Source organism: Hyaena hyaena, unplaced genomic scaffold (genome assembly GCF_003009895.1).
Source record: "Hyaena hyaena isolate Hyena2069 unplaced genomic scaffold, ASM300989v1 scaffold_154, whole genome shotgun sequence".
Taxonomy (NCBI): Eukaryota; Metazoa; Chordata; class Mammalia; order Carnivora; family Hyaenidae; genus Hyaena; species Hyaena hyaena.
In genome coordinates this window covers 2,784,962-2,812,883 of record NW_024080786.1, presented here as the reverse complement: position 1 = coordinate 2,812,883, position 27,922 = coordinate 2,784,962, and the positions used below count along the sequence as shown (strand labels likewise).

The 27,922-nt window shown below is 40.1% G+C and overlaps 2 protein-coding genes and 1 pseudogene across 3 annotated transcripts in view; 2 read left to right on the top strand and 1 right to left on the bottom strand.

Annotated features, from left to right (window-relative positions):
* LOC120236427 lies at positions 1-27,728 on the bottom strand. The gene is made up of 7 exons (XM_039239219.1): positions 27,585-27,728; positions 27,166-27,452; positions 26,277-26,304; positions 24,595-24,615; positions 23,706-23,804; positions 22,678-22,778; positions 1-1,091 (listed from the first exon to the last, which is right to left on the bottom strand). Coding segments are annotated over exons 1-7 (681 nt in total). The 3' UTR covers positions 1-1,090.
* On the top strand, positions 6,568-7,546 carry LOC120236412 (annotated as a pseudogene).
* Positions 27,516-27,922, top strand: part of GPR155 (G protein-coupled receptor 155) — a 47,276-nt gene continuing 46,869 nt past the window's right edge. For both annotated transcript variants that reach the window (XM_039239225.1, XM_039239223.1), the window contains exon 1: positions 27,516-27,768. The gene's annotated coding sequence lies outside the window, so the exon portion shown is untranslated. The remainder of the gene's footprint in view (positions 27,769-27,922) is intronic.

Here is a 27,922-nt window from a genome sequence, read left to right as displayed (position 1 = left end):
AGCCACACAATTTAAAAAGGGAAATGAAAGTACAGCTTGCCCTTTGGTTCTAAAGTAAACAGAACTCTGCCCTTTGAGGTGAAAATTTAGAGTTGGAGTGTATATCCAACAGATAAAGTCTGTGTAAATTACAGAAGGCCTTCAAAGCTAGGCTGGCGGTTGGGGGAGTAGGTAGGAGAGGGAAGCTAGGCGCAAAGATTTATGCCCATGGTTTGAAGAGCACAGACAACCATAGCTGGTTCTTGAGGAAAAGAATGAAAAATTAAAGGCAGCATTTTAGTAATATTAGCCTGACAGTAGGAGAGGCAGGAAACCGAAGCATAAGTCTGTTGCAATTTTCCAGGAATGAGGTGGAGGAATAAGCAGACAATAGAGAGGGAAGAGAGAACCTATCAGAAAGGCATTTCAAAAGATATGGGGAGTGGGCAAAACAGTGGGGATGGTCTGTGAACTGGAAAAACAGTGATAGCTTTTCATCTAGAATTGCTGTTTAATTATTACACATACTTTTCCTCCCCCTCTTCTTTCTATTTCTTTTCCTCCCTCCAGGTTAATATCAAGCTCCTTGATTAAAGCTTGTATGTGTTTCCCTGACACTAGCACTGGATCCTACAACAACTAGTCTCTCAGCTAGTGCCTGTGATCATGACTGTGGGTGCTGGTGGTGGTGGTAAGATAATGATGATGATGACGACGATGACGATGATGTTTCAATGCCTTAAGTATAGGAAAATTGGAAGCAAGAGTGACTTGGTGTATAAAATAATGACAGTGGAATCAGAGCTTTGGTGAGACGTCAGTTCCTAACTGGGAGTTGGGAAAAAAATAATTTTTGAAAATATTGCTGCTACTTCTTTAGTGAAATGCCTTCATTTTCCACTTCTTTAGCATTTTTAACTTAATTCCGTCTATACCTATGCAAAGTTAAAACTAAATAGTATTGAGAGGTCTGACTACTGTCAAAGAAACTAATTTCAAAATTCTTTCAAAGCCTTTTTTGACTGAAAACAGACTTTTTAAAAAAGCAGAGTTATTTAAACAAGCTCTGTCCTGAGAGTTGAGGCCTTCTACATCTTGTTTTGTTCTGGTTTCTGAAGATTAAAAAAAATGTTATTTTCAAAGAAAGCACTAGGTGGCACTTGTGATGTATTCAATAATTACCTCAGATTCTTTTTGGAAAAGGTTTGGTTGGGGTGGTGGGGAATGCAATACATATTAAAACAGGAAAATCTTCATTACAATAATGAAGATCAGTATCTTATGATTGTGTTTACTATGTTACTATGTATGAGTAATATCTTTATGCAGTGTTTGCATTTAAAATCTGAGGTTCACTTCCTTATAAAAAACCATAAGAGAGGAACCAGCATTTCTCTAACATGTGAAAATCCCACATCACTAAAATAATAATGAAAAACTAGTGTTTGATTTGCAAAAGTTGACTGTATGTGTTCTTTTAAACAGTCAGTTCCTCTCTTCTACTTAAAACATTTCAATGGTGTCTGGCTGGCTCAGTTGGTGGAACATGTAACTCTTGATCTTGGGGTTGTGAGTTTAAGCCCCATGTTGGGTCTAGACCTTACTTATAAAAAAAACCCAAACATGTAAAAATAAAGCTTTTCTTTTTTTTTAATCAAATAAAGCTTTCCAAGGTCCAACTAGTGTGTAAGGCAAAATGAATTATTAATTTTTAAAAACACACAACAGCTAAAAATTTTTGAGTAATATTAACCAAAAAAAATTGAAAGCAGGTGTCTTAGCATATTTTTACACCTTTATAGTGATAACATAATGACTTTAAGCAAGTGTATTCTCTTTTCTGGCATTTGGATAGGCAGTTCCTATTTGGCAAGTTGCTTAATTATCTCATGACCCCACTTTACTATAGAGAGACTGAAAGCTCTTTTAACAAAATGCAGGTTGAGAAGGTATTATTTCAAGTAGAAAATATTGTTGCCAAATACATGGCAACTGTAGCCTGTAGACGCTGTCGTATTATTGCATCTTTCCTCTACCTATTGTCTGGACCTTCAGGGTAACCATTATGGATCAGGTTCATTCATGGCTTCACCTCACTATTCTATGCTTATTCTCCTTTGTCTAATTTCCACTTCTTATTTTACGGTATTTTTTCTTGCTATCCCTTTGTAGGATAATTTAACATAATGAAGTCCTTTTGGAACATGATGAGTTATAAATAAATTAATAAAAATGCTAATATGCTTTTAATTGCACTAATTTGTAGGTTTGGGATGAAATTGACATTTCGAAGGTAGTATCTCATGTAGTTGTAAACTCCACATGTCAGAGCTCAGAGCTAAATATGCAAAATTGCAGCAGTGCTGAAAACATCTTGGATCTCAGCTTAACAACTGTGAGATTCACAATGTTAAGTTTCAGCTTAACAATTGATAGGAATGGATTCTGTCTGACTAACTCAGGCAAATAGGGACTTAAACAGAACGATAGCCAGGAGCTCACAAGATAGATGGGAGACTAGAGGGCCAGACCTGGCTATAAGACAGGAATGAGGACAGCTCCTGGAGTCTAGGGAACAAGAACAACTTCTGGATCTTTCTGAGGTGCTGAGCTCCAGTGTATGCCCTCACTCTATTTCCCATCCTGTGTATCTCTTCTCAAGATGAAAAATTCCATGAGTCCAGATTGCTTCATGTGTTCTGTGAATTCACAGATTTCTAGAGCTAAAACCAAGGGAAATTTACTATGGAGTAAAAGTGTATCTTGAAAGGTTGCCAAAATATAAAGAAATATAAATTCAAAAAAATAAAACATCCCAGGAGTCTAGCTGTCTTCCCTTGGATCAGTCACATGTGACTCCTTAGTTGCAGCGAGATGAGGAATACTAATTTACATCCCTACCAAGATTACCAACAGAGGGAGTGAGGGAATTCCCCACTAGGAAACAGAGGTGTTCTCCTAAGGGAGGTGATTGCTGGTTACCAAAAAACAACCTAGGTGCACTATACTACAGCAAGAGTAGACTATTAGTTTCTGTATTATATTAAAAACTCCTGATGAGGGGTTAGTTAAGCATCGACTTTGATTTCAGCTCAGGTCATGATCTCATGGTGCATGAGTTTGAGCCCCAAAGCAGACTCTGTGCTAGCAGCGTGGAGCCTGCCTGGGATTCTCTCTCTGCTTGTCTCTCTGCCCCTCTTCTGTGCATGCATTTGGTCTCTCTCTCAAAATAAATAAATAAACATTTTTTAATAAAAAATAAAAGCCCCTGATGAATAGTGCCTCCCCCCAAAATTCATGTCCATGCAGAACCTCAGAATGTGACCTTATTTTGAAACAGGATCATTGTAGATGTCATTAGTTGAAAATCTAGATCAGCTCTTAATGGATTAGGGTGGGCCTTTAGTCCAGTGACAGTGTCCATATCAGAGGCAGATGAAAACACACCTTCTTTATAGAGAAGAAGGTAGAGAAGAAGGTGATGTGAAGATGGAAGTAGAGTCTGGAATGCTGTCTATAAGTCACATAATGTCAAGGGTTGCCAACAAACACTAGAACCTAGGAGAGAGGCATGGACGGTGTTTCCCTCAGAGCCTCCAAAAGGAATCAACCCTGCCAACAATTTAATTTTGGACTTCTGGCCTCCCAAATGGTGAAATAAGAGATTTCTGTTGTTTTAAGCCATTCAGCTTGTGGTAATTTGTTATGGCAGCCTTAAAAAATGAAAATACCCTCTCAGAACAGTTTCTTTGTACAAAACCCTAAGCGGTAACATTATGGAAGAAGGTGGGTAGTAAATGCATTTTTATGGGAGTGAATAAAAGTTCTCTTTTGCTATTTCCAAAGGAAAGAAATCTATGAATGGTTTGGTTTATTCCACAAAGAGCTACCAAATACCTCTTCTGCACTGGGCATTGCTCTAGGGGCTGGAAATACAGCAGCGAACAAATGAAGTAAACTCATGGAGCTCACATTTAAAGGGGGAAACAGTTAAACAAGCAAGACATAGTCTGTTGAGATCAGGGCTACGAAGAAGGTGAAACTGGATGATGTGATCTAGAGTGACATGTAGGAGGCAGGAGGCTGTTTAGACAGGGTGATCAGGCAAAGAGAAGAGAACTGAAAGCGTACATTACGAGCAGCCAGACATTCATGACATGGAGGACAAATATTCCAGGCAGAGGAACTGAGAGAAAGGGGAGCTGAGTGACCATTGACAAATGAGAGGAGATGGGGGAAGGGGAAGCATAGATTTAGGCAGGGACAGATCACAAGTTCTATTCTGAGATATGTCATGCAGCTGGAGGAGTTTAAGTAGGAGAATAAAGCACTTGACTTAAACATTTAAAATCAGCCTGTTCCCTGTGTGTGGAGAAGATTGTAGGGAGCCAGAAGGAACACTGGACACTTGAGAGACAGTAGCATTAGGCTGGATGAAAGCAGGTAGAAGCTCAGATTAGGGTGGGGGTGCAAAGAAGTGGACTAATTCTGGATATGAGGTAGACTTTGACAAGAACAGTAAGTATTACTTAAGTGCCTTCTTGGCCCAGCGTTTCTTGGAATTCTGTAAGGGATACAAAAAATATGATACTACCAAGATTCAAATATCCAGGAGTTTTGCATTTAATTGGACAGATAAGACATAAGCATATATTTATAAAACATATATAGACTCAAAATGCATCACAGGGTGATGGAAATAATAAATGCAGGAACGAAGGCTCCAGTGTGGGTAGAGGTAACAAGGAAAACTTCATAAACTTGGGATGGGCCTCCAAAGATATGTTAAGTTTGAAGGAGAGCATTCCAGGTTGGATAAAGCATGAACAAATTTAAAAAGTAAAGACTGAATGTGCACTGTTTGGTTTGGGTAAATAGTACATAAAAAGAATTATCCACCATGATAAAGTGGGATTCATTCCTCGGTTACAGGGCTGCTTCAATATTTGCAAATCAATCAATATGATACATCACATTAACAAAAGAAAAGATAAAAACCATATGATCCTATCAATAGATGCAGAAAAAAATAAACTAATCTGGTTGGATTAGAGTTTGCATACAGCAAATAATGCTAATTAGATGAGATCAGTAATGCGAGAATAGATGATAGAGGGCTTTGAAATCTAGGATGAGTTTAGATTTAATCTTCTAGGCCAGGGGTCAGCAAACTTTTTCTGAAAGGGCCAAATAATATTTTAGGTTCTGAAGGTCATATGGTCTCTGTTTCAATGACTCAACTCTTCAGGGGTGCCTGCCTGGCTTAGTTGGTTAAGTGTCTACTTGGCTCAGGTCATGATCTCTCTGTTTGTGAGTTTGAAGCCCCTCCCCCCTCCTCCTCTCCCCCCTCTCCTTTCTTCTCTTCCCCCCCCCACCCACTCACAAGCATACCCTTTCTCTCTCTCCTTCTCTCTCTCTCAAAAAACCAGACAACAACAACAACAACAACAACAACAACAAAACCCTTCACTCAACTCTTCCACTGTGGTATGAAAGCACCCATAGATAATACTTTTTAAATGACTGTGGCTGTGTTTCAATAAACATTATTTATAAAAACAGGTGGCAGGCCAGAATCAGTCCTTGATTACAGCAGCAGAGCAATAGAATAAAAATGATGTTTTGTGAATTTTTGAAGTAACTATGTGCAAGGGGAAGGATCATTTCTTTGTCACTTAGCAATCCATTTTCCCTATCCTCCTTCCTCATAGTTTCCAGACTTTCAGTCAGATGTCAACTTCTCTCACATGTTTGGGTAGAAGTCAGTTGAACTCCTAGCTTTAGGAGTAGTCTCAGATTAATCTAAATTCATCAGGTTATCCTATTCCTCATTCTACAAGGGTCAGTTGAGGTAACCTATACCTAAGCCACAAAGTGCATGCCATTTGTCCGGCATAGAGGGAGGTTCAGGAAGGACACCTAAACTAAATTTCTCCAATAACACGCACTGTATCCTTTGTAGTAATGGAGCTTCTAGGAAAGCAACCTTCTGACTCTGGAAGAGCCAGTAAGAATACACTCTTCTTTTCTGGGCAGGGTGGTATATAGACATAAAACTTGGATTTCTGGATTTGGTTAGTTAGTTAGTTTGTTTTTTGAGTTAGTTTGTTTTTTGAGAAAAGCCAGGTTTGGAATCATGCTGATAAGACTGAAGGCAGAAGAAAGAAAGGTAAAGAAGCCAGGTCTTAGATGACATGGTTGGACTCCTAAATCAAACCAATCCTGTAGCCTATCCTACTTTGGTCTTTTTAGTCTTAATAATCAATAAATCACTTTCATTGCTTAAGTCTGTCTTGAGTTTTCTGTTACTTGAGTTTTTTAAAAAGTATTCCATTGTCACAGAAAAATAATATGGAGTGGGGAGATACTGAAAGGAGTTAGACTAGATGGAAGATGAGGCATGAAGTGGTTAGGTACAAGGTGGCAGTAAGAATGTCCTTGAAAAAAGAGAATTAATATGTGAGGCCAGCTCTTCAGCCACCATTTGAAATCCAGCTCTTACAACGTTCTGCTGCAGCTGCTGCAGGGCCTGGACTGCACTCCAGCACCTTCCCTCCCCCATCCCGCCCTCCCACTTACTCCACCACCATGGCAGACATGAACAAGTACAGCAACACAGAGGAATTCGCAGAGGGATCCAAGATCAATGTGAGCAAAAGTCAGGATGGTGGGTACTGAAATGGAAAGAACACAAACTGGAAGGCAAATTGACAGACCGTGAAAGGGCCAAAGCTTTAAAAGGGAAGAAACTCCCCCAAAAAAAGATTTTTTGGGGGGTGGATTGGGCCCTGATACTTCTGAAGAACAAATTAAAAATATTTTAATGTTTTATTTTATTTTTGAGAGAGAGACAGAGAGTCAGAGCACAAGCACAAGAGGGGCAGAGAGAGAGAGGGAAACACAGAATCCGAAGCAGGCTCCAGGGTCTGAGCTCTCAGCACACAGCCAACAAGGGATTCAAACTGACAAACAGCAAGATCATGACCTGAGGCAAAGTCGGACACCTAACCAACTGAGCCACCCAGGCACCACCTGAAGAACAAATTAAAAAATATTTTGGAGCCTTTGGAGAGACTGAAAACATTGAACTTCCCATGGACACAAAAACAAATGAAAGAAGAGGATTTTGTTTTATCACATATACAGCTTAAGAGCCAGTGAAGAAACTGTTAGAAAGCAGATCGTAACAGATTACAATAAATTGGTTCTGGGAAGTGTAAAATCAAACTTGCGCAACCCAAAGAGGTATACAGGCAGTAACAGCAACAACAAAAAGGAGGAAGAGGTATTGCAGCTGGGATGAGGGGGTACTGGGGGTCATGGATGAGGTTGGGACCAATACAGGAGCCAAGATTTAATAACTATTATGATCAAGGATATGGAAATTTCAATAGTGCCTATGGTGGTCTCAAAACTATAATGGCTATGGTGGTTATGATAATATTGGGTATAACTATGGGAACTATGGATATGGACAGGGATATGTAAACTACAGTGGCCAACAGAGCACCTAGATGGCAAGATGTTTCGAGGGGGTGGCAATCACTAAAACAATTATCAGCCATAGGAGGACGTTGGAGAAAACAGTAGGAACTTCACTGCAGGCTGTGTGTCACCCAGATCACATCCATCTCACGTTATAGGCAGAACACAAGGGATACACCAGAAAATGTTGTCCTGTAGAGATCGCTAAAGTAACCTATCTTGCAGGATGACATTGAAGATTGATCTTTTGTTGATCTAAGACGACTATTTTGTAAGACTTTCTAGTGTACAAGACACACTGTATCCAACTGTATATAGCCACCAATTAGCTTTCTTTGTTTTTGTCTTTTGCTGTGTTATAACTTGATATGGATTTGTGTTTATTTGTATGATTTTAAGTCAAACCTCAAATAAATGCTTCCTTATGTAGAAAAAAAATATGTGATGCTAATCTATGTTGATTTGATCAGAATTCCCACATACCATAAAGGCTAAGGGGAAAAAAATAAATACAGAAAGTCAGGAGTTTGAGCCCACTCACAAGAAAAGACATGTGAAACATAAGGAACTGAAAGATTAAAGAGACATTTATTTGAATCCTCAGCCTAACCACAGTCCAACAGATGATATTATCCTAAAAACAAAAGATGTAAAGCAACAAGTATTTAAAACCTGTAAAGTGCTCACCACAAAAGGTATAATCAGGGTCTGTAAAAGAGTGTGCAAAACTATAAGTATGGTGGAAAGACCAAAAAAAAATCTGTAAAAATAAAATAAACTAATGAGAACTTTTGGGTTATATCTTGGAATGGAAGAGGGGTCAGATTAAGAACCAAAGGGAAGAGGAGTAAGGTGACTAAATGACAGATTGGGAAACTGTCATTAGAAAGGGTAAGACTGATCAAGCCACTCCACTTGTTCATATTTTCATAGTTTTCATATATACTAGGGCACATTCGGTCAATAGAACATGTAGTCCATTGACATGTAACTTCTGTGAGCCCCAGTGAAGTAGTAGAGAGAACCAGGAAAACAGATGAGACCAGCTAGAAGAAACTTAGCAATGATTCACCCAGAATCACAGAGTCTTTCATATTTCAGTGATGAAAAGGTAAATAAAACACTTCTGGTTTCCGGTCCAGCTGTAAGAAGCTTGAAAGTTGTCATTCCAAGTTAACAACAAATAAAAAGCTGAACAAACTGAAAAAACAACAACTCTCCTTAGATCCAAAAGAGAAGTGAGGTCACAGGGCAAAATGTTGCCCCCAAATTTGAAGAGATCAACAGGCAAATAAAGAGAACCACACTTACTTGGGCAACAAACTTTGTGCCAACCAGTGCCAGGGTAGGGAAACCTGAATAGTAATCATTCAGTGCAGATAACTCTGAGAGTTAAAAACCCCAGGGGGACTCAATCACTGGGGACTCCACACTTTTGTGGAGTTTTAATTCCTAGATCTCTATCACGTTCTCACAGTGAATATCAGAGAAAAAGCCACACTTCTCCTTCCCCACCATGTTTTTGGCAGGGGAAGAGGAAAAGAAACCATTTAAAAATATACCAGAGCATTCTATTCTTAACAAGGTCTGCCTTCAGAAGATACTATTTAATCACAGCTTAACCTGCTGGGGTTTTATCAGAGCCTAACTAACTGGGCTGGGGGAAGGGAAAGACCCACCTCCAGGTCCCTCCAGCCATCCTGTCTCACTTAAGGGTATAGAGCGGGGAGGACTGAGAAGCACCTTTGAGTTTCACAGTCCAAAGGCACAGGCACACTAAAAGACTGAGACCAGATCATAGGATTATAAAACACTTCCCTTCCCCTCCACTTTACCATCATATTACTAAAGGCTTATTTATAGCAGTTCCTTTTACTCTGTACGTCATGCCAGCTTCCAAGAAAAAATTACAAGATATATGAAAAAGCAAAAAACATAAGTGGAAGAGACAGAGCAAGCCTCAGAACCAGGCTCAGATACAAGAGAGATGTTGGAACTATCAGATGAGGAATTTAAAACAACTATCATTAATATATTAAGGTTTCTGGCAGGAAGACAGCATGCAAGAACAGATGGGCAATATAAACAGAGATATGGAAATTCTACGAAAGAACCAAAAAGAAATGCTAAAGATAAAAAAAAACAAAACACTGTAACAAAAATGAATAATGCCTTTGTTGGACTTATTAGTAGACTGGACACAGCTGAAAAGAGAATCTCTGAGTTTAAAGATATTTCAGTAGAAACTTCCAAAACTGAAAACCAAAGAGAAAAAAGACTGAATAAAGAAAGAACAAAATATCCAAGAACTGGGTTCAAAAGGTGTAACATACACACAATGGGAATGGCAGAAGAAACAAACAGAAGAAATGTTTGAAACCATAATGAATTTCCCCCAAATTAATGTTAGATACCAATTTGCAGATCCAAGACGTTCAGAGAATACCAAACAGGATAATCCCCCTTCTCAAAACTACACTTAGTCATATCAGTTTCAAACTACAGAAGATCTTGAAAGAAGCCAAAGGATAAAAATCCATTACCTACAGAGGAGTAAAGATAAGAATGGCATCTGACTTCTCCTCAGAAACCATGCAAGTATGAAGAAAGTGGAGTGAAATGTTTAAAGTGTTGACAGAGGGGCACCTGGGTGGCTCAGTCAGTTAGGTGTCAGACTCTTGATTTCATCTCAGGTAGTGATCTCACAGTTCATGAGATCGGGATTCTCTCTCTCTCCCCTTAATAAATAAATAAAATTTTTTTAAAAAGTGTTGACAGAAAAACCCACCAACCTAAAATTCTGTGGTCTACAAAGTTATCCTTCAAAAAGGAAAAAGAAATACTTTCTCAAACAAATAAGTATTAAGGGACTTCAGTGCCAGCAGACCTGCCTTGCAAGAAAGTTTAAAAGAGGTTCTATAGAGAGAAGGAAAATGATATATGTCAGACACTTGTATTTAAATAAAGGAAGGAAGAGCACTGGAGAAGAAATAAATGTAGGCAAAATAAGAATTTTTATTTTTCTTCTTATTGATCTAAAAGATAACAGTTGGTTCAAAATAATAACAACACTGGATTTGACGATATATGTTTATATATGTATATACGTATACTTACATAGAAGTATGGCAACAGGAGGAAATCAGAATTATTTTATAATAAGGTATTTGTACTACTCATGAAGAAGCATAGTGTTACTTGAAAGTGGATTTAGATTAGTTGTAAATGTATATTGCAAATTCTGGAGCAAACACTTTAAAAAAGGCAAAATAGAAATATAGCTGATATGCTAAAAAAAAAAAGGATTGAAAATAGAATTATATAAAATGGTCAATTAAAACCACAAAAAGCAGAAAAGAGGTAACAAATAGAAAATAGTAACAAATGTGATAGCTCTTAATCCAACTATATCAATAACCACTTTGAATGTCAACAGTCCAAATGTGCTAATTAAAAGACAGAGATTGTCTGACCCAGGAGGGGAGTGGTAGCACCAAAATGGCAGCATAGGAATTTCTAGCACTCATTTCCTTCCAGATGCATCAATGTAAACAACTATGCATGTATGAAAATACCTTCACAAGAGCCAAGGATTCCAGGTGATAGATTACGGAATCTGGGTGAAACAGAGAAGTAGGGAAAGACTCACTGAGGATGATAGGAAATAGATTCACATTGTTCCCATTACCCCTCCTCTAAGCCAGGGCAGCAGAGGATGAGAGAGAGACCCTCCCCATGAGAGAAGGCAAGTGAAGTGACTATATAATTTCACTGTGGACCCCAGCCAGAGCCACCTTGCCCCAGCACCCACCCAACTCCTACAGCATCAGGTGCCTCTTTACAGACTCTCACAAACCCAAGTCCCCACATCACTCCAGTGCTGTTAGCCCCCAATGGCCCCAGGGGACTCCCTTGGCCCCAGGTTCCCCAGGGGATGCTACAAACCCAGACCCATGGCTCATATGAGTGCTGCCCAGTTCCAGTGGCCCCAGAAGGCTTCTATGTCCCTAGGCTCCTGGCAAGATCCTAAGAACCCAGATTCTTGGCACATCCCAGCACCAACCGCTCCCCATGCCCCTGGGTAGCTCCTGTGGCTCCTGGCTCCCCAATAGTTTGCACAAATCCAAGCTCCAAATGAGCACCCATAAACTTAAGCTCCTGGCTGGGCCCAGCACAAGGGTGACCACCACAGACCCAGGCTTTCAGACCACCTCAACACCAGGCCAGACCCTGTGATGCCAGGCCTCTTACCACCCCCAGCACCATGCTGGCCCCTGTGGATCTAGACTCTAGACTGGCTGCCACAGACTCAGGCTCCTAGCTCATCCCATCACCAGGCCAGCCCTCAAGGCCCCTGCCTCAAGGCTTGCTCCAAAGACCCAGGCTCATGGTCTGTACTAGCACTGGTCTGGACCTGTAGAACTAACTTCCCGGCTGGCCCCTCAAGGCCATAAGTGACAGGATGACTCCTGAAGCCCCAGACTCCAGGCTCACCCTAGTGCTGGGCTGGCCCCTCTGCCCCCAGTTTCCAGGATGGCTCCATGAAATCAGGTTCCTGGTCCAACCCAGTTCTAGATCAGCCCCATAGACTGAGATGATGGGCCTATCCCAGTGATGCCTGGTAACTGGTTGGCCCCTATGGGCACAAAAAATGACTAGTAATGCAAACAGAAACAATCTCTCTTTTAAAAAAAAAAAAAAAAAAAAAAAGATTGTTTTAGGGACACCTGGGTGGCTCAGCTGGTTAAGTGTCTGACTTCAGCGCAAGTCGTGATATCACAGTTTGAATTCAAGCCCTGCATCAGCCTCTATGCTGACAGCTCGGAGCCTGAAGCCTGCTTCAGATTTTGTGTCCTCCAATCTCTCTGCCCCTACCCTGCTTGCTCTTTCTCAAAAGTAAGTAAACATTAAAAAAAAAATTAAAAATAGATTGTTTTATGTTTGCTTTCTGTGTGTATGTATACATGCATATCTCTATCTATTTATCTTTCTATCTACTTATCTACGTACCTACCCACCTACCTACATATGTTTCTTATAAACAAAACCCTGTTGAGAATTGATTATATACAGGGCACTGAGCTAAATGCTAGGGATCAAAAACAGGGGTTTATAATCTTGGGAAGTTTAGAGTGGTGTTTGTTCAGTTTGTGAATAATCTGGTTTGTTAGTGTTCCTATGAAAAAAATATATGGTAGACTGAACAATGACCCTCCTAAAATGTCCAAGTTCTATTCCCAGGACCTGTGAACACACTACTTTACATGACCAAAGGGACTTGGAAAAAAGTACACAAAGCAAATGTGTGATTAAGTCAAGGACCTTGAAATGGGGAGAGTATTCTGGATTACCCAGGTGGACCCAATCTAATCATACAAGTCCTTAAGAGTGAAGAACCTTCCCAAACTGTGGTCAAAAGAACAATGTGACTATAGAAGAAACATCTGTAATTGGTTGGCCCCTATGGGCACAAAAAATGACTAGTAATGCAAACAGAAACAATCTCTCTAAATAGGTAGTTTTAGGGGCACCTGGGTGGCTCAGTTGGTTGAGTGACTGACTCTTGATTTCAGCTCAGGTCATGATCCCATGGTTGTGTGATGCAGCCCTGTATTGGGCTCCATGCTGAGAATGGAGCCTGCTTACGAGTCCCTCTCTCTCTCCCTCTGCCCTTCTCCCCAGCTTGCATGTTCTGTCTCTCTCTATAAAAAAGAAAGGAAAAGAAAAGAAAAGATAAAATGCATTTACAGTATTATGCATTGTATTTATATAAAAAAAATGCATATCAGTGGACTGACATAGTTCAAATCCATGTAGTTTAAGGTTCAACTGTATTTTATATCAATAGAAATGCCTTCTTTGCAGGAATGATAGTCAATTAGACAATCTGACCATACGAAAAGTATCCAAAAGGTCTGGATTTGCAAGTGCAAGTAATAGTCTCCAACAGGTAACAGTTGGAAATTTATGGTTGGAATCTTATTCTCACCAGCTTGAAATAACATTAAGGATCCTATATGGAGGCCCTATGATTTTGATTAGACAGGGCAGAGTGTACAAGTGAGCCAAATCAATCACAGGTGGGCAGAACTGGGTGTCTGATGCAATCCTGGAGGCAGGCAAAAGACAGTAGATAATAGATGTTCATAAAGGACTGCAGGAGTTGGAGCCCAAATTCCAACAACCAGTTGTAAAGTTGAGCCAAGGACCTGAGGAAGTAGGTGGGCATGGGAGGCCAGAGCAGGGTTCAGATGTGGAACACCTTCTAGGAATTTAATCAAAAGATTACTTTCTTTTATATGCTTGGGTTTTTAACAGAACCTACATGGAGCTGTAAAATGACTTTTGCTTAAGGGTATCCTACGGCCTGCCAGACATTTGACAAACAGATGATAAGTATATCTCTGCTAGACATTTGACAAACAGATAAGTATATCTTTGCTAGACAGCCAAAAAACATAAGATATGCATATTTACAGCATGATTAGCAGCCGTTAGTTCACACATCTTGCATTGCTCACTCTTTTCAAGGCTTAAGGCCTCACTTCTTTGGTATTGCTAGGGGAAATATACATTGACTCTAAGGTAATTTATATTTCCATTAGCTGATAGTGCTCTGCTATCTATAGACTTTCATCTCTTTGTACATTCCTATCTCATTTTATTCTCCATGAGGGTTTTCTGATCTATAGCAGGAGCTACAGAAGTACTCTTTGTATTGTGCAGAAATTTCTACACTTTGAATCTAGACGAGGCTTTAATAAAATATATAAGAATTTGAAAAATTGCACAGAGAGTAACAATTTTAAAGGACTTTCAATTTTCAGAAGAAAATGTAGGTGAATATCATTATGCCCTGATGCAGGGGAGGATTTTTGAATAATTTTAAGATACTAGGGTTTATTAATTTTTTCAATGTTTATTTATTTTTGGGAGCAAGAGCAAGAGCAAGAGAGAGCATGTGTGGGGGAGGAGCAGAGAGAGAGGGATACACAGAATCCAAAGCAGGCTCCAGGCTCTGAGCTGTCAACACAGAGCCCTATGCAGGTCTCAAACCCACAAACCATAAGATCATAACCTGAGCCAAAGTCAGATGCTCAACCGACTGAGCCACCCAGGTGGTCCTAAAAATTTTTTTAATGTTTATTTATTTTTGAAAGAGAGAGACAGCACACAAGCAGGGGAGGTGCAGAGAGAGAGGGAGACACAGAACCCGAAGCAGGCTTCAGGCTCCTAGCTGTCAGCACAGAGCCCAACGTGGGGCTTGAACTCACAAACCGCGAGATCATAACCTGAACCAAAGTTGGCCTCTTAGCCAACTGAGCCACCCAGGCACCCTAAGGGGAGGATTATTTGTTTGTTTGTTTGTTTGTTTAATATAATTTATTGTCACGTTGGCTAACATACAGTGTATACAGCATGCTCTTGGTTTTGGGGGTAGATGCCCATGATTCATCACTTACATACAACACACAGTGCTCATCCCAACAAGTGCCCTCTTCAGTGCCCATCACCCACTTTCCCCTCTCCCCTCTGCCTCCCTCCATCAACCCTCAGTTTGTTCTCTGCATTTAAGAGTCTCTTATGGAGCCCTGAATCAGATAGCTTCCCTAGGGAATCCTACCAGACATTTAAAACAGAATTAATACCCATTCTTCTCAAGCTATTCCAGAAAACAGAAATCGAAGGAAAACTTCCAGGCTCATTTTTACGAAGCGAGCATCACTTGATTCCCAAGCCAGAGAGTCAGCAAAAAAAGAGAACTAGAGGCCAATATCCTGGCTGAAAAAGGATGCAAAAATCCTCAGGGCATCTGGGTGGCTTAGTCGGTTAAGCGTCCGACTTTCACTTAGGTCATGATCTCGCAGTTCGTGGGTTCGAGCCCCGCGTTGGGCTCTGTGCTGACTGCCAGCTCAGAGCCTGGAGCCTGTTTCGGAGTCTGTGACTCCTTCTCTCTCTGACCCTCTCCTGCTCACGCTGTCTCTCTCTCTCTCCTAGAATAAATAAAACTTTAAAAAAAAAATTTTTTTAAACAGGATGCAAAAATCCTCAACAAGATACAAATCGAATCCAACAGTACATAGAAAGAATTATCCACCAAGATCAAGTGGGATTTATTCCTGGGTTACAGGGCTGGTTCAATATTCACAAATCAATGTGATACATCACATTAACAAAAGAAAAGATAAAAACCATATGATCCTGGGGCGCCTGGGTGGCTTAGTCAGTTAAGCGTCCGACTTTCGCTTAGGTCATGATCTCGCGGTTCGTGGGTTCGAGCCCCGTGTCGGGCTCTGTGCTGATAGCCAGCTCAGAGCCTGGAGCCTATTTCAGAGTCTGTGTCTCCCTCTCTCTCTGACCCTCTCCTGCTCACGCAGTCTCTCTCTCTCTCTCTCCTAGAAATAAATTAAAAAAAAAAAAAACAAAACCATATGATCCTGTCGATAGATGCATAAAAAACATTTGACAAGATACAGCATCCCTTCTTAATAAAGACCCTCGAGAAAGTCGGGATAGAAGGAACTTACATGAACATCATAAAAGCCATCTATGAGAAGCCCTCAGCTAACATCATCCTCAATGGGGAAAAACTGAGAACTTTCCCCTTGAGATCAGGAACACGACAGGGATGTCCACTCCCACCACTGTTGTTTAACATAGTGCTGGAAAACTTAGCATCAGCAATTAGACAACAAAAGGAAATAAAAGGATCAGAATTGGTAAAGAAGTCAAACTTTCACTTTTTGCAGATGACATGATACTCTACATAGAAAACCCGACAGACTCCACCAGAAGCCTACTAGAGCTGATCCAAGAAGTCAGCAAAGTTGCAGTGTACAAAATCAACATACAGAAATCCGTTGCATTCTTATACACCAACAATGAAGCAACAAAAGAGAAATCAAGAAACTGATCCCATTCACAATTGCACAAAAAAAATAAAATACCTAGGAATAAACCTAACCAAAGATGTAGGAGATATGTATGATGAAAATTATAGAAAACTTAATGAAGGAAATTGAAGAAGACACAAAGAAATGGAAATACATTCCATGCTCATGGGTCGGGAGAATAAATATAGTTAAAATGTCATTACTACCCAAGCAATCTACACATTCGATGCAATCCCAATCAAAATTACACCAGCAGTCTTCTCAAAACTAGAACAAACTATCCTAAAATGTGTATGGAACCACAAAAGACCCTGAATAGCCAAAATAATATTGAAGAAGAAAACCAAAACAGGAGGCATCACCATCCCAGACTTTAGCCTCTACTACAAAGCTGTCATCATCGACACAGTAGGATATTGGCAAAAAAAAACAGACACATAGACCAATGGAACAGAATAGAGAACCCAGAATTGGACCCACAAAGGTACAGCCAACTAATCTTTGACAAAGCGGGAAAGAGTATCCAATGGAAAAAAGACAGCCTCTTTAACAGATGGTGCTGGGAGAACTGGACAGCAACATGTAGAAGAATGAAACTAAATCACTTTCTCACACCATATGCAAAAATAAACTTAAAATGGATAAAGGACCTGAATATGAGACAGGAAACCATCAAGACCCTACAAGAGAAAGCAGGAAAAAATCTCCTTGACCTCAATCACAGCAATTTCTTACTTGACACATCCCCAAAAGCAAGGGAATCAAGAGCAAAAATGAACTGGGACCTCATCAAGATAAAAAGCTTCTGCACAGCAAAGGAAACAATCAATAAAACTAATAGGCAACTGACGGAATAGGAAAAAATAGTTACAAATGACATATCAGATAAAGGGCTAGTATCCAAAATCTACAAGGAACTCACCAAACTCCACACCCAAAAAACAAATAATCCAGTGAAAAAATGGGCAGAAGACATGAACAGACACTTCTCCAAAGAGGACATCCAGATGGCCAACAGACACATGAAACAATGCTCAGCATCTCTCCTCATCAGGGAAATACAAATCAAAACCACACTGAGATACCACCTCATGCCAGTCAGAGTGGCTAAAATAAACAAATCAGGAGACTCTAGATGCTGGCAAGGATGTGGAGAAATGGGTACCCTCCTACACTGTTGGTGGGAATGTTAAACTGGTGCAACCCCTCTGGAAAACAGTATGGAGGTTCCTCAAAAAATTAACAGTAGAACTCTCCTATGACCCAGCAATAGCACTGCTAGGAATTTACCCAAGGGATACAGGAGTGCTGATGCACAGAGGCACATGTACCCCAATGTTCACAGCAGCACTCTCAACAATAGCCAAAACTAGAAAGAACCTAAGTTTCCATCAACTGATGAATGGATTAAGAAGACATGGTATATTTATACAATGGAATACTACATGGCAATGAGAAAGAATGAAATCTGGCCATTTGTAGCAACATGGATGGAACTTGAGGGTGTTAACGCTGAACGAAATAAGTCAGGCAGAGAAGGATAGATACCATATGTTTGCACATATAGGTGGATTAGGAGGAATTTAATGGATGTTTATGNAGGGAGTAGAAGGGTAAAAATAGTTGGGGAGAGGGAGGGAGGCAAACCATGAGAGACTCTTGAATGCTGAGAACAAACTGAGGGCTGATGGGGGTGAGGGAGAGGGGAAGGGGGTGATGGGCATGCGGGAGGCCACTTGGTGGGATGAGCACTGGGTATTATATGGAAACCAACTTGACAATAAAGTAAGAAAAAAAAAGAGTCTCTTGTGGTTTGGCTCCCTCAAGGGGAGGATTTTTAAAATAATATACCAAATGTGTAAGCTGTAAAGGAAGAGATTTGTAAAGAGTCATATTTTAGAAAATAACATCTCTGAAGAAAGATAAGAAGAATTATGATTATTTCTCAAAAACTGAAGTTTTAAGAGACAATGAAGTGACCGCACTAGGGTTGTTACCTAATCTACAATACAGTAAATGTACTGTCTTAGTTATTGAGTGTGTCATAAAATTATTTCATCTAGTTTCACCCACAGCTTTCCGACTGGGATTTGATAATGGCACTATAGAGAAAGAAAAGGTATATATACACAAGACACAAAGACAGTGATCAGTTTCATTTTGTTTTGCTTTTCTCTATGAAGGACAAACAAATGGGTTTCACATGAGGAACAATATTTTGATAGGAAAACAGCCATTGGAATGGATTTCTTTTTTTTTTTTTTTAAATATTTTTATTTATTTATTTATTTCTAGGAGAGAGAGAGACAGCGTGAGCAGGGGAGGGTCAGAGAGAGAGGGAGACACAGACTCGGAAACAGGCTCCAGGCTCTGAGCTGGCAGTCAGCACAAAGCCCGACGCGGGGCTCGAACCCACAAACTGCGAGATCATGACCTAAGCGAAAGTCAGACGCTTAACCGACTAAGCCACCCAGGCGCCCCCTCTGTGGAATGGATTTCTGAAGGAAGTTGTAGGATTCAATGTGTCCTTTTTCATATCATGAGAACATATTTCTCCCCACAGAGCACTGAGACTCTAGAAAATTTTTCTGCTCTCCTCTAAGACAAGTATTCTTGCCTGCCCTTGAAACAGATGTGTAACTTTTAGTTTATGCCCTAAAAGAGTAGCTCTTATATAGTAGTTTGCATTAGAATCATCTATAGAATCTAGAAAATAAAATTCACATCTTGAACCTGATCCCACTGACATTGAGTTAGTAAGTCTGGCTGGGACCCTGGCATATGTATTTTTAAAATGTATACTCCCTAAGTGATTCTGGTGTGAAGCCCTGGTTGAGACCTATTCTTATAGACTTTTGGACTCCTGACTATGATTAAACATTCTGCTTTTTTACACTCTGTACCTCAAACCTTATGAGCGATCCCCACCCTTATGTTCTTCCATCTATTTGATCACTTGACTCTCCCATGTCCTTGATCAATAACCCATACTTACATGCAAATCATATTAACAAATAATGTATACAGCAAGCAGGTAGCCTGTTAGCACCAACTCTCTGGCTTAGCATAATGAAATGAGAAGACTGAACCGATGAGAAAATGCTGAGAAAGAGAAAGAATGACAGAGTGCTTGAAAGCACATCAAGATTGAGGCCTAAAAAAGGAAACAATAGAAAGCTCTTGTCAGATGGGAGGAAGTGTCCAAACCCTATCCCTCCTCCCTTTATCTTTCTGTGGAATATTACTAATAGCGTAATCTCTGCACCAGCTGTCTCCTTGCCAACAGCTTCCCTGTTGGTTGCTTAATCTCAGTGGGACTGATACAAAAGTTCCTTTATTTCCCTTTCTAGGAGGCAGGGAAGGAGACAAATTTCTCTTCTTCGCATTACTTTGTAATTACTTCCATTAATGCACTATAATTTTTTGAAATGGCTAGCTACTCCCATGAAGGCTTTTTCTTCTCCAATCTCTCAACAGAAGCTAAAGTCCCTGTGACAAGGTCACTTTCCCTTCATGCTTACCACCTTCCGAAGTTAGCACAGGAATTTAGGACAAACAATAAAACTGGCCATTTCTTTCACACTGTAATTTTTGACACACATGGTTGGATGAGCAAAATTACAGTGGTTGAAAGAGATATTGAAAGATGCTTCTTCACTGGGACCACTGCTTGTAGTTTGAAGATTTCTAAAAGCTGTTTCAATTGCCCTTAGGGATAATCTTCCTTTGCCTCTAAAACAATTCCATGGATAAAGAAGATGTGAGATATATAGATATATATAGATATATATAGGTATATATACACAATGGAATATTACCTGGCCATCAAAAAGAATGAAATCTTGCCAGTTGCAACTATGTGGATGGAGCTAGAGTGTATTATGCCAAGTGACATAAGTCAGCCAGAGAAAGAAAACGACCATATGATTTCACTCTCATGTGGAATTTAAGAAACAAAACAGATGAACACAGGGGAAGGGAAAATAAAGAGAAAGGGAAGCAAACAATAACAGATTCTTCAGTTACAGAGAATGAACTGAGGGTTGTTGGAGGGGAAGTGGTTGGGGAGATGGGTTAAATGAATGATAGGTATTAAGGAGGGTACTTGTTATGATGAGCACTGGGTGTTCTATGTAAGTAATGAATCACTAAATTGTACTCCTGAAACCAATATTACACTATATGTTAACTAACTAGAATTTAAATAAAACTTTGAAAAAAAAATTCAAGTGGCATATCACAAAAATAAATAAATAAAATAAACAATTCTATTCACTATGGTAAATGTTGGGCTTAAACTCTTAATATCAATTCTTGGTTTGATGAAGACCACTATATTAAAGAAAAAAAAAGTCCTTGACCAGCTACTGAGGCAACATATGAAATGAAATTTCTAAGAATCTTGTGGGAATTTTATCAAATTTCAACATTACTATAAACATCTTGTCTCCAAAATATTCAAGCATAGGGGTGCCTTGGTGGCTCAGTCGGTTAAGCGGCCAACTTCAGCTCAGGTCATGATCTCACAGTTTGTGGATTTGAGCCCCATGTTGGGCTCTGTGCTGACAGAGAGCTCAGAGCCTGGAGCCTGTCTTTGGATTCTGGTACTCCCTCTCTCTCTGACCCTCCCCTACTCACACTCTATCTCTCTCTCTCAAAACTAAATAAACATTTTAAAAAAAAATTTTTTTAATTTAAAACAAAAACAAAACCAAACCAAAATATTCAAGCATAATAAGCCCATGTAAGGGTGTCTGAGTTAGGCCACCATTAAAACTAATAAGCCACACTTGAGAATATACTTAATCAAGCTATTTGCTATAAAAGCCTAGATTGCAATTCATGCTGCACTGAGAAGCTTACGCTTAGCAACTTTATCCTCCAAGAACAACCATCTACAAAGCTAGTGCCCAGGCTTCTTTCTGACTAGGTGTCTAAGTAAGTTTTGGAATTCTGGGGACATTTAAATATTTGTGGAATTCACTACTGGGGCACTATCATATTTAGTCTATGTCACAAGCAAAGATGATACTCCCATGATTTATTGTGTTTCAGCCAATGTCAGTCACAAAAATGATCATGGAGACTTGAGTTCTGATACTTGGTCGCTGTCTGTTATGCTGGTTGACAGATGAAAGAAGCAGAATAAGAGCAGGTGTTTCCCTTCAAAGTGATTCTCTAAAAACAGAAACTTTACAAACTTGTTCAGCTGGCATTTCAGAAGTTAGGAGGTCAACAGATATTTATCAAGGGTCTGCTATGTGCCATGCCCTGTTCCAGGCACTGACAATACTATGGAAATCGACACAGATAGAGCACCTGTCCATCCACAGAAGGAAGAGGACAAGAACTCCTCAAATAAATACTCTACTGGAAGAATGTTTCTGAAGTCTGGCTTAATTGTGCTGAGGATGTGTTAGATTTCTTTTGACCTTGCTACTACTCAAAAGTTCTACCCATTTATTACCTAGCATCAAAGACCTTCTTACTCCAAAATCAAAGTTAAATCTGAAGTTTTCTCTACTTCCTCTTTATATTGTACTAAGTTAGTTAGATTTACAGGTTTTCATTTTAGAGATTACTTAGATTACAAAATTCTCTACACATTTATGAATCTTTCTTTAATAATAGCTTATAAAACAAATTTTGTCTATGAGAACATTTTTAAGTGAGCAAACTAGTAGTAAAAACAGGGTAATTTTTTTTTTCATTTTCATGTTTCTGATCCCTCCCCCCTCTCCCGTAGAAAAAAGTCATCAAAACAAAACCACAAGTATCAAGAGCTAAGTCCTTCTTATTGGATGGGCCCCCAAAGCCATCATGCTTTTATTGTATGATTTCTGTACCCTATCTTACCTAAGTTGTTTAGCTTTCAGTTTCATAATCTAGTAATTCTGGTTTCATCGTTTTTCTGCTTAACTTTTTTTTTTTTAACATTTTTTTAATGTTTATTTATTTTTGAGGAGAGAGACAGCACAAGTCAGGGGGGCGGGCAGAAACAGAGGGAGACACAGAATCAGAAATAGGCTCCAGGCCCCAAGCTGTAAGTACAGAGCCCAGCACAGAGCCCGACAAGGGGCTTGAACTCGTGAACCATGAGATCATGACCTAAGCTGAAGTCAGATGCTTATCCGACTGAGCCACCCAGGTGCTCCTTTCTGTTTAACTTCTTCAATGCTTGCCCAGATAAGAGCCTCTGCCTGCTTAACCACATCTGAGCCTTACCAAGGTCAATAAGATGAATAACAAGGTGATAAGTTTACATTCCACTTCCCTCACGGGTTTTGTAAAAATATACATATATATTTTTTACACTTACCAGGCATAGGACAAGGTATGTGGGAAGGGGCGCCAAGCTCCATGCCCTCTCTGGGAACACCACTCTCCTAGCACCTCCACGTGCTCACCAACCTGGTATCTCTGTAAGAACATTTTAACAGCAGATTGAAAAGGGGGTAGTTATTATGTATTTGCAAAACCACAAACACAGATACATATATACGTGTGTGTGTGTGTGTGTGTGTATTTTTTATATGTGCAGTTAAGAGGTAATTTTCAGGGTTTAATCTTGGTAGTCTAGAAATTAAATTATTTAATTATGGCATTTAAAGTAAAAAAACTCCCACAATTTGGGACAATATTTAAATAAGGCTATAAATCTGGGACAAATGAAAAGCTGGGAAAAATAAGAAATATAGCTATTATAAAAAAAGCTATACCACAGTTGCTTATATCAAATAGTTCCCACTGAATAAAAGTACATTTTAATATCTTGATACCTAGTAGGCAATTTGGTTTAGACAATCATTCAAAAACCACTTATGGAACACCTAAGGATACAAAGATTAACCTTATAAAGATTATGCCTTAGCCTGATATAAATTCATATATTGCATGGTATCAATGTTCTTAAATTATTTTATTTTATGGGTGGATTTTGTATACCTACCTAGTTTAATATACAGTAGTGGCTTTTAAAATTGTTTTAGAAAAATATTTACTGTTAGGTATTGTTCACATTTCCACATAGCCAAAATAAACACTTTATGACTTATTTCATGCTTTTTCTTGATAAAATTAATGCACATTTTTTTGGTAGAAATTTTGGGAACTATTCTACACAGGAAAAAAAAACCATGGCTATTTTCACCACTTAGAGATATTTACTGTTGACATTTTCTTCTAGAATTTTTTTCTACACATTTGATTGTAAGTAACAAAAACCCAATTCAAAGTGGCTTAAACAATAAAGAAAATTGGCCCACATGAATGAGAAGTCCATGGTCTTTAGGCCAATCATGGCTTCAGGTAAAGCTTGATTCTATAACTCAGTATGTCATCAAGGACCTGTTTGTTTCCTTTTCTCTGCTGTGCCTTCCTTGAGGTCTGCATCATTCTAAGCATAGCTCCTCTCATGGTCCCAAGATGGCCACCAGCATCTTCCTCCTGTCCAGCAAGCAAGAGACAGTATTCTCAGCAAAAGTCCTAAGAGTCATTCATCAAACTACCTTAGGGCCAATGCCCACCCTGACTCAATCACCAAGTCCAAAGGGATGGAATGCACTGATAGGATAGCCCAGGTTAGTCACACTAACTCTGAAGGCAAAGTGCAGTTAATTTCTCTGGAATCACATGTAACCCTAAGAGAAATGGAAAGGCAATAGTGTTTTAAAGAAACTAAATATATTTTTTTAATCATATTAGACATAGGTTTTCCTTTTTGCTCATCCTTGATTAGACTCTACAGATGGTCTAGAGTGCCACTTTTTCAAGGAAGATCATACTCAAAATTTTAATAAAGAATACTTGATAGGTAAAAAAAATCATATAGATCTATATGTATGGATAAAAATGTTAATTATATATTATTAAATTTAAAGAGTTACTTAAAACCATGTGTATAAAAAAATCCTATGACCCGATTTTCTTAACTAATCTATATATGCATAGAAGAGAGATACATGCATAATAAAATATACATGAAAATGTACAGAAATTATCTGTATGTGTTGTGATTTTCACTTTCTACATTCATAATCAGAAAAAAAATTAGAGCTACTTCATTATGGAAAATGTAAAATTTTCCAGGAATCTACATGATATAACACTGCCTCAACATATATCCTACATGACCCTTGTCATTATACAAACCACTTGGTTTATTCTGTCAATCTTGATCAGCTGGAGTTGGGGGAAATGAGAGTATCAGTGTTGCAGGATTTTTTTACATCAATACCTGGGGTTTGTTGTCTTGCTGCTGCAAAGAATGAAGAGGTGGACACAACATGAGCAGCAGGCAAAAGTTTATTTAAGTATAAGATTAGAAAGTAAGGATAGTAAGAAAGCTCTCTTTACAGAGGGGACATTTGAAAGTGAATGCCTGTGACTGTAGGCAAGGGTCCTTGTTTTATAAGGTACTGGTCACCCCACCTTCTCTTACGTTCCCCTTTGTTCCCCCTCAAGTTCTACCCTTATTGGCTTGATAGCTCTCGTGCTGGGTTGTCCATTCCTGATTGGCTCATTTCCATTGTATGAGGGGTGGTCTATGACCACGCCTTTCCTTGTGGGTCATATATTTTATGGTCTACTTATTTTTAGTCAGGTCTTTTTGTCAAATTCCTGAAGGAAACCTGAGGTGGGACCAGGTGATGTCTGTTATATTCTTAAGAGGAACCTTACCCCTGAGGGGCTTGCTGTGGTCAGACACTCCCAGCATTGTTCCAAAATATGTTTTCTCTACCCAGGGACCTCAGGTCCTATCTTTTCCCTCTCTTCCTACTGAATCCTATCTTTTCCTATCATATCAGTGTATATGAAGGAACAGGTCCTGTTTATTTGTGAGAATTAAGATTAATTTATAGTTTTCCTCCATTAGTTTGAATAACTTTTAGCTTCTCTTCCCTTTTTTCAGTCAACGGTATATGTAGGTCAGCATCTCACAGACTTGATTAGCAGATATGAAACTTAAATTGAATGGTTTTCTTCTGGCATTCACCAGTAATTATCTAAGAATGATCTTTTAATGAAGTCTTTCATCTCTGTATACATTTTGTTCCTAGAATTTCCCTGCATAAGCTGCTCTTCTCAGAAAGCTCATCCACTCCATACAGGTATCTCCAAAGTACATGTTTAGCTCTGTTCTTTTTCTCTCTTGAGCTTCTGTTTTCTCTTTAGGTGTCTACCAGCAATCTCTATTTACATGTGTTGATACCTTCAGCAGCAAGCAGTTCACAGGACAGTAAGCGCTAAGTGCTTACATTCCCAATCTCTTGCACCAACAAGCTGGGTAATTTTTAGACCAACTGCTGAACCTCCAGGACCTCAGATGGAAAGGATGATGACAACTCCTTCAAGAGAGGAGACTGAACTAGATAATTTATCAAGGTTTTAGATTTTAGACCTAAAATAAAATCCATTATTTTCTTCGTGTAACTGCTTCTCTCATTTGAAGTATTTTTTCCTTTCATCTTCAGATAATGGAACATAGAAAGTAAAGGAACTTTAGAACTAGGAAGGCTTTAGAGGCTGCCTGGCTCAATTCCTTTTCCTTACTGTAATGGAGTAAGTACTTAGGTTCATTATCTCCTTACTCTTCTTCGGCCTTTTCAGTAATCCAGTCCCATCACTTCTCCCTTTGTGATGTGTCTCAGGCCATTTCCATTCTTTTCATTGCCATCGCTCCAGAGTACCTATGTCTTTATTTCCTAGTGTCTACGTTCTTCCCAAAGTCTTCTGCTTTTCTTGCCTCTAGTCTTTCAACTAATCCTGGGAAAGCTTCCAGATTACATATTCAAAAGCAATGTGATCATTATGACACATTCCTGTCAAAACATATTTAATGGTTTTACTGTGGCCAGAGGATAAGGCCCAAACTCTAAGACTAACCTAAGGAACCTCCTAGAGGTGACCTTAACTTACCTTTCCAGGTATATCTTCATGTAGTCTCCTAAAAGTTAAAACACAATAAATATTTATTTAGTTGAATGACTCTTCATACTTGCTGAAAAGAAATCCTTTTAGCCTTGAGATAATATATTCAGAAGATTTTTTTTTTAAGTAGTCATGTTCAAAGGGAAGAAATAAGGCCATTAAGAGTGAAGATGGGGAACAAAGGTGAAGCGAGAACAGGAGTAGAATGCATCACTTTTCTATAGTTTCAGTTTCCACTAATTTTTCTCCTGCTTAGTTTTCTGAACTTTTAACCAATCCTTAGCTTACTGTGACTTTTCAAGGTGAGCCATACAAATTTGTACCTTTGCACTAAAACTACCAAGATAGGTAGGAAGACACTGACGTTGCCAGACAGAAAAAGTTAAAAATGCTAAGTAGAGGCTTTACAAAAGATAGATGCCTGTGGAGATATTAAGTGTAATTATGTTATAAATATCTTAAATTTGAAATAATCTTGATTCTGAAAGACTAGTACAAATACAAGCTTTCTCCAGGTTTCAAATGGAGCTCCATATTGGGGACCCATTCATTTCAAGCTCAGGAAGTTTTCCAGCAAATAAGGAATTTCCTCTCAGTACACCAGGGATATCCATGTAGTTTTCCCCCACGACAAAAACACGAACAGTCAGGGACTGGGCGCTTATCGTATCTAAACTAAACAGTGCCAAAACTTTAGATTTCGATCTCTGATTTAGGAAGGTCAAGGTCACACTGCCTTGGGAAAGGGGAAAGGCAGGATTCAGACCTAGGTCTTATTTTTAAACTCTGTGCTATAAAATGACCAGTCAAACTAACATATGAATTAGCAGGTCACAAGAGATTGGGGGTTAGGCGGCGGGACGAGATGCTTCCACACCTGAATTTTGAACGAGGGAAACGAGACTGGAAGGACGCCCGCCGCAGGCGCCATTTTGAGAGAGCCGGGCACCGGAAGTCTCGCCGCGAGAGTCTAGCAGTTGGACGGCTAGCAGCCGGCGGCGCGGGGGCGGAGCCAAGGACCGAGCGTGTTCCCCACCTGTCTGCGGCCGAGGGTGGAGCCTGAGGGCGGGACCGGAGACCCTGCAGCGCGGGAGGCTCGCGGCGGGGGAGGAGCCTAAGGCGGGGCAGAGGACGCGTTGTCAGAGGCTCGTGGCGGGGGCGGGACTTGAAGGCGGGACCAGGGGTCGGGAGACTCGGAGCTTCCCAAGGCTGTGCAGCTCGAAGACTTGAGGCTGGGGGCGGAGCCTAAAGGCGGGGCGAGACCGGGCCGCGCGGCCGGCGCGGGGAGGAGCTGACCTGGCCACCGCACACCCGCACCTCACTTTCTCGGAACGTGACAGAGCTGCTGTAGTCGGCCGCCAGCAGCCCGCAGCTCTCGGTGAAGAGGGCTGGGGTGGGAGATGACGGTGACTTCCTCCCTGGTTGGCCCACCACGAGCATCGACTCCCTTCTCGTGGCCCCGGGGCTGCAGACGTAGCAGGTGAGATGGGGCCCCGGGACGCGGATCTGCCCCGCCCAGGCTCTGCCTTGCGTACCCCTGGTGCCCCCATCCCTGCCCCTCGGGTCTGGGCAGGTGGGCAGTGCCCCGCCCTTGTCACCGTGGCGTGCAGTCCGCTGCCGGCGCCTGTCCCGCA

Excerpts from the sequence above, each read along its gene's own strand:
- LOC120236427 (XM_039239219.1), bottom strand. The coding sequence starts at position 27,728 with ATGCTCGTGGTGGGCCAACCAGGGAGGAAGTCACCGTCATCTCCCACC. Across the intron at positions 23,805-24,594 it reads AGCAAGACAACAAACCCCAG|GAGGAAGATGCTGGTGGCCA; the intron begins GTATTGATGTAA and ends CTTGCTGGACAG. Across the intron at positions 22,779-23,705 it reads AGAGAAAAGGAAACAAACAG|AGATACCAGGTTGGTGAGCA; the intron begins GTCCTTGATGAC and ends ATGTTCTTACAG.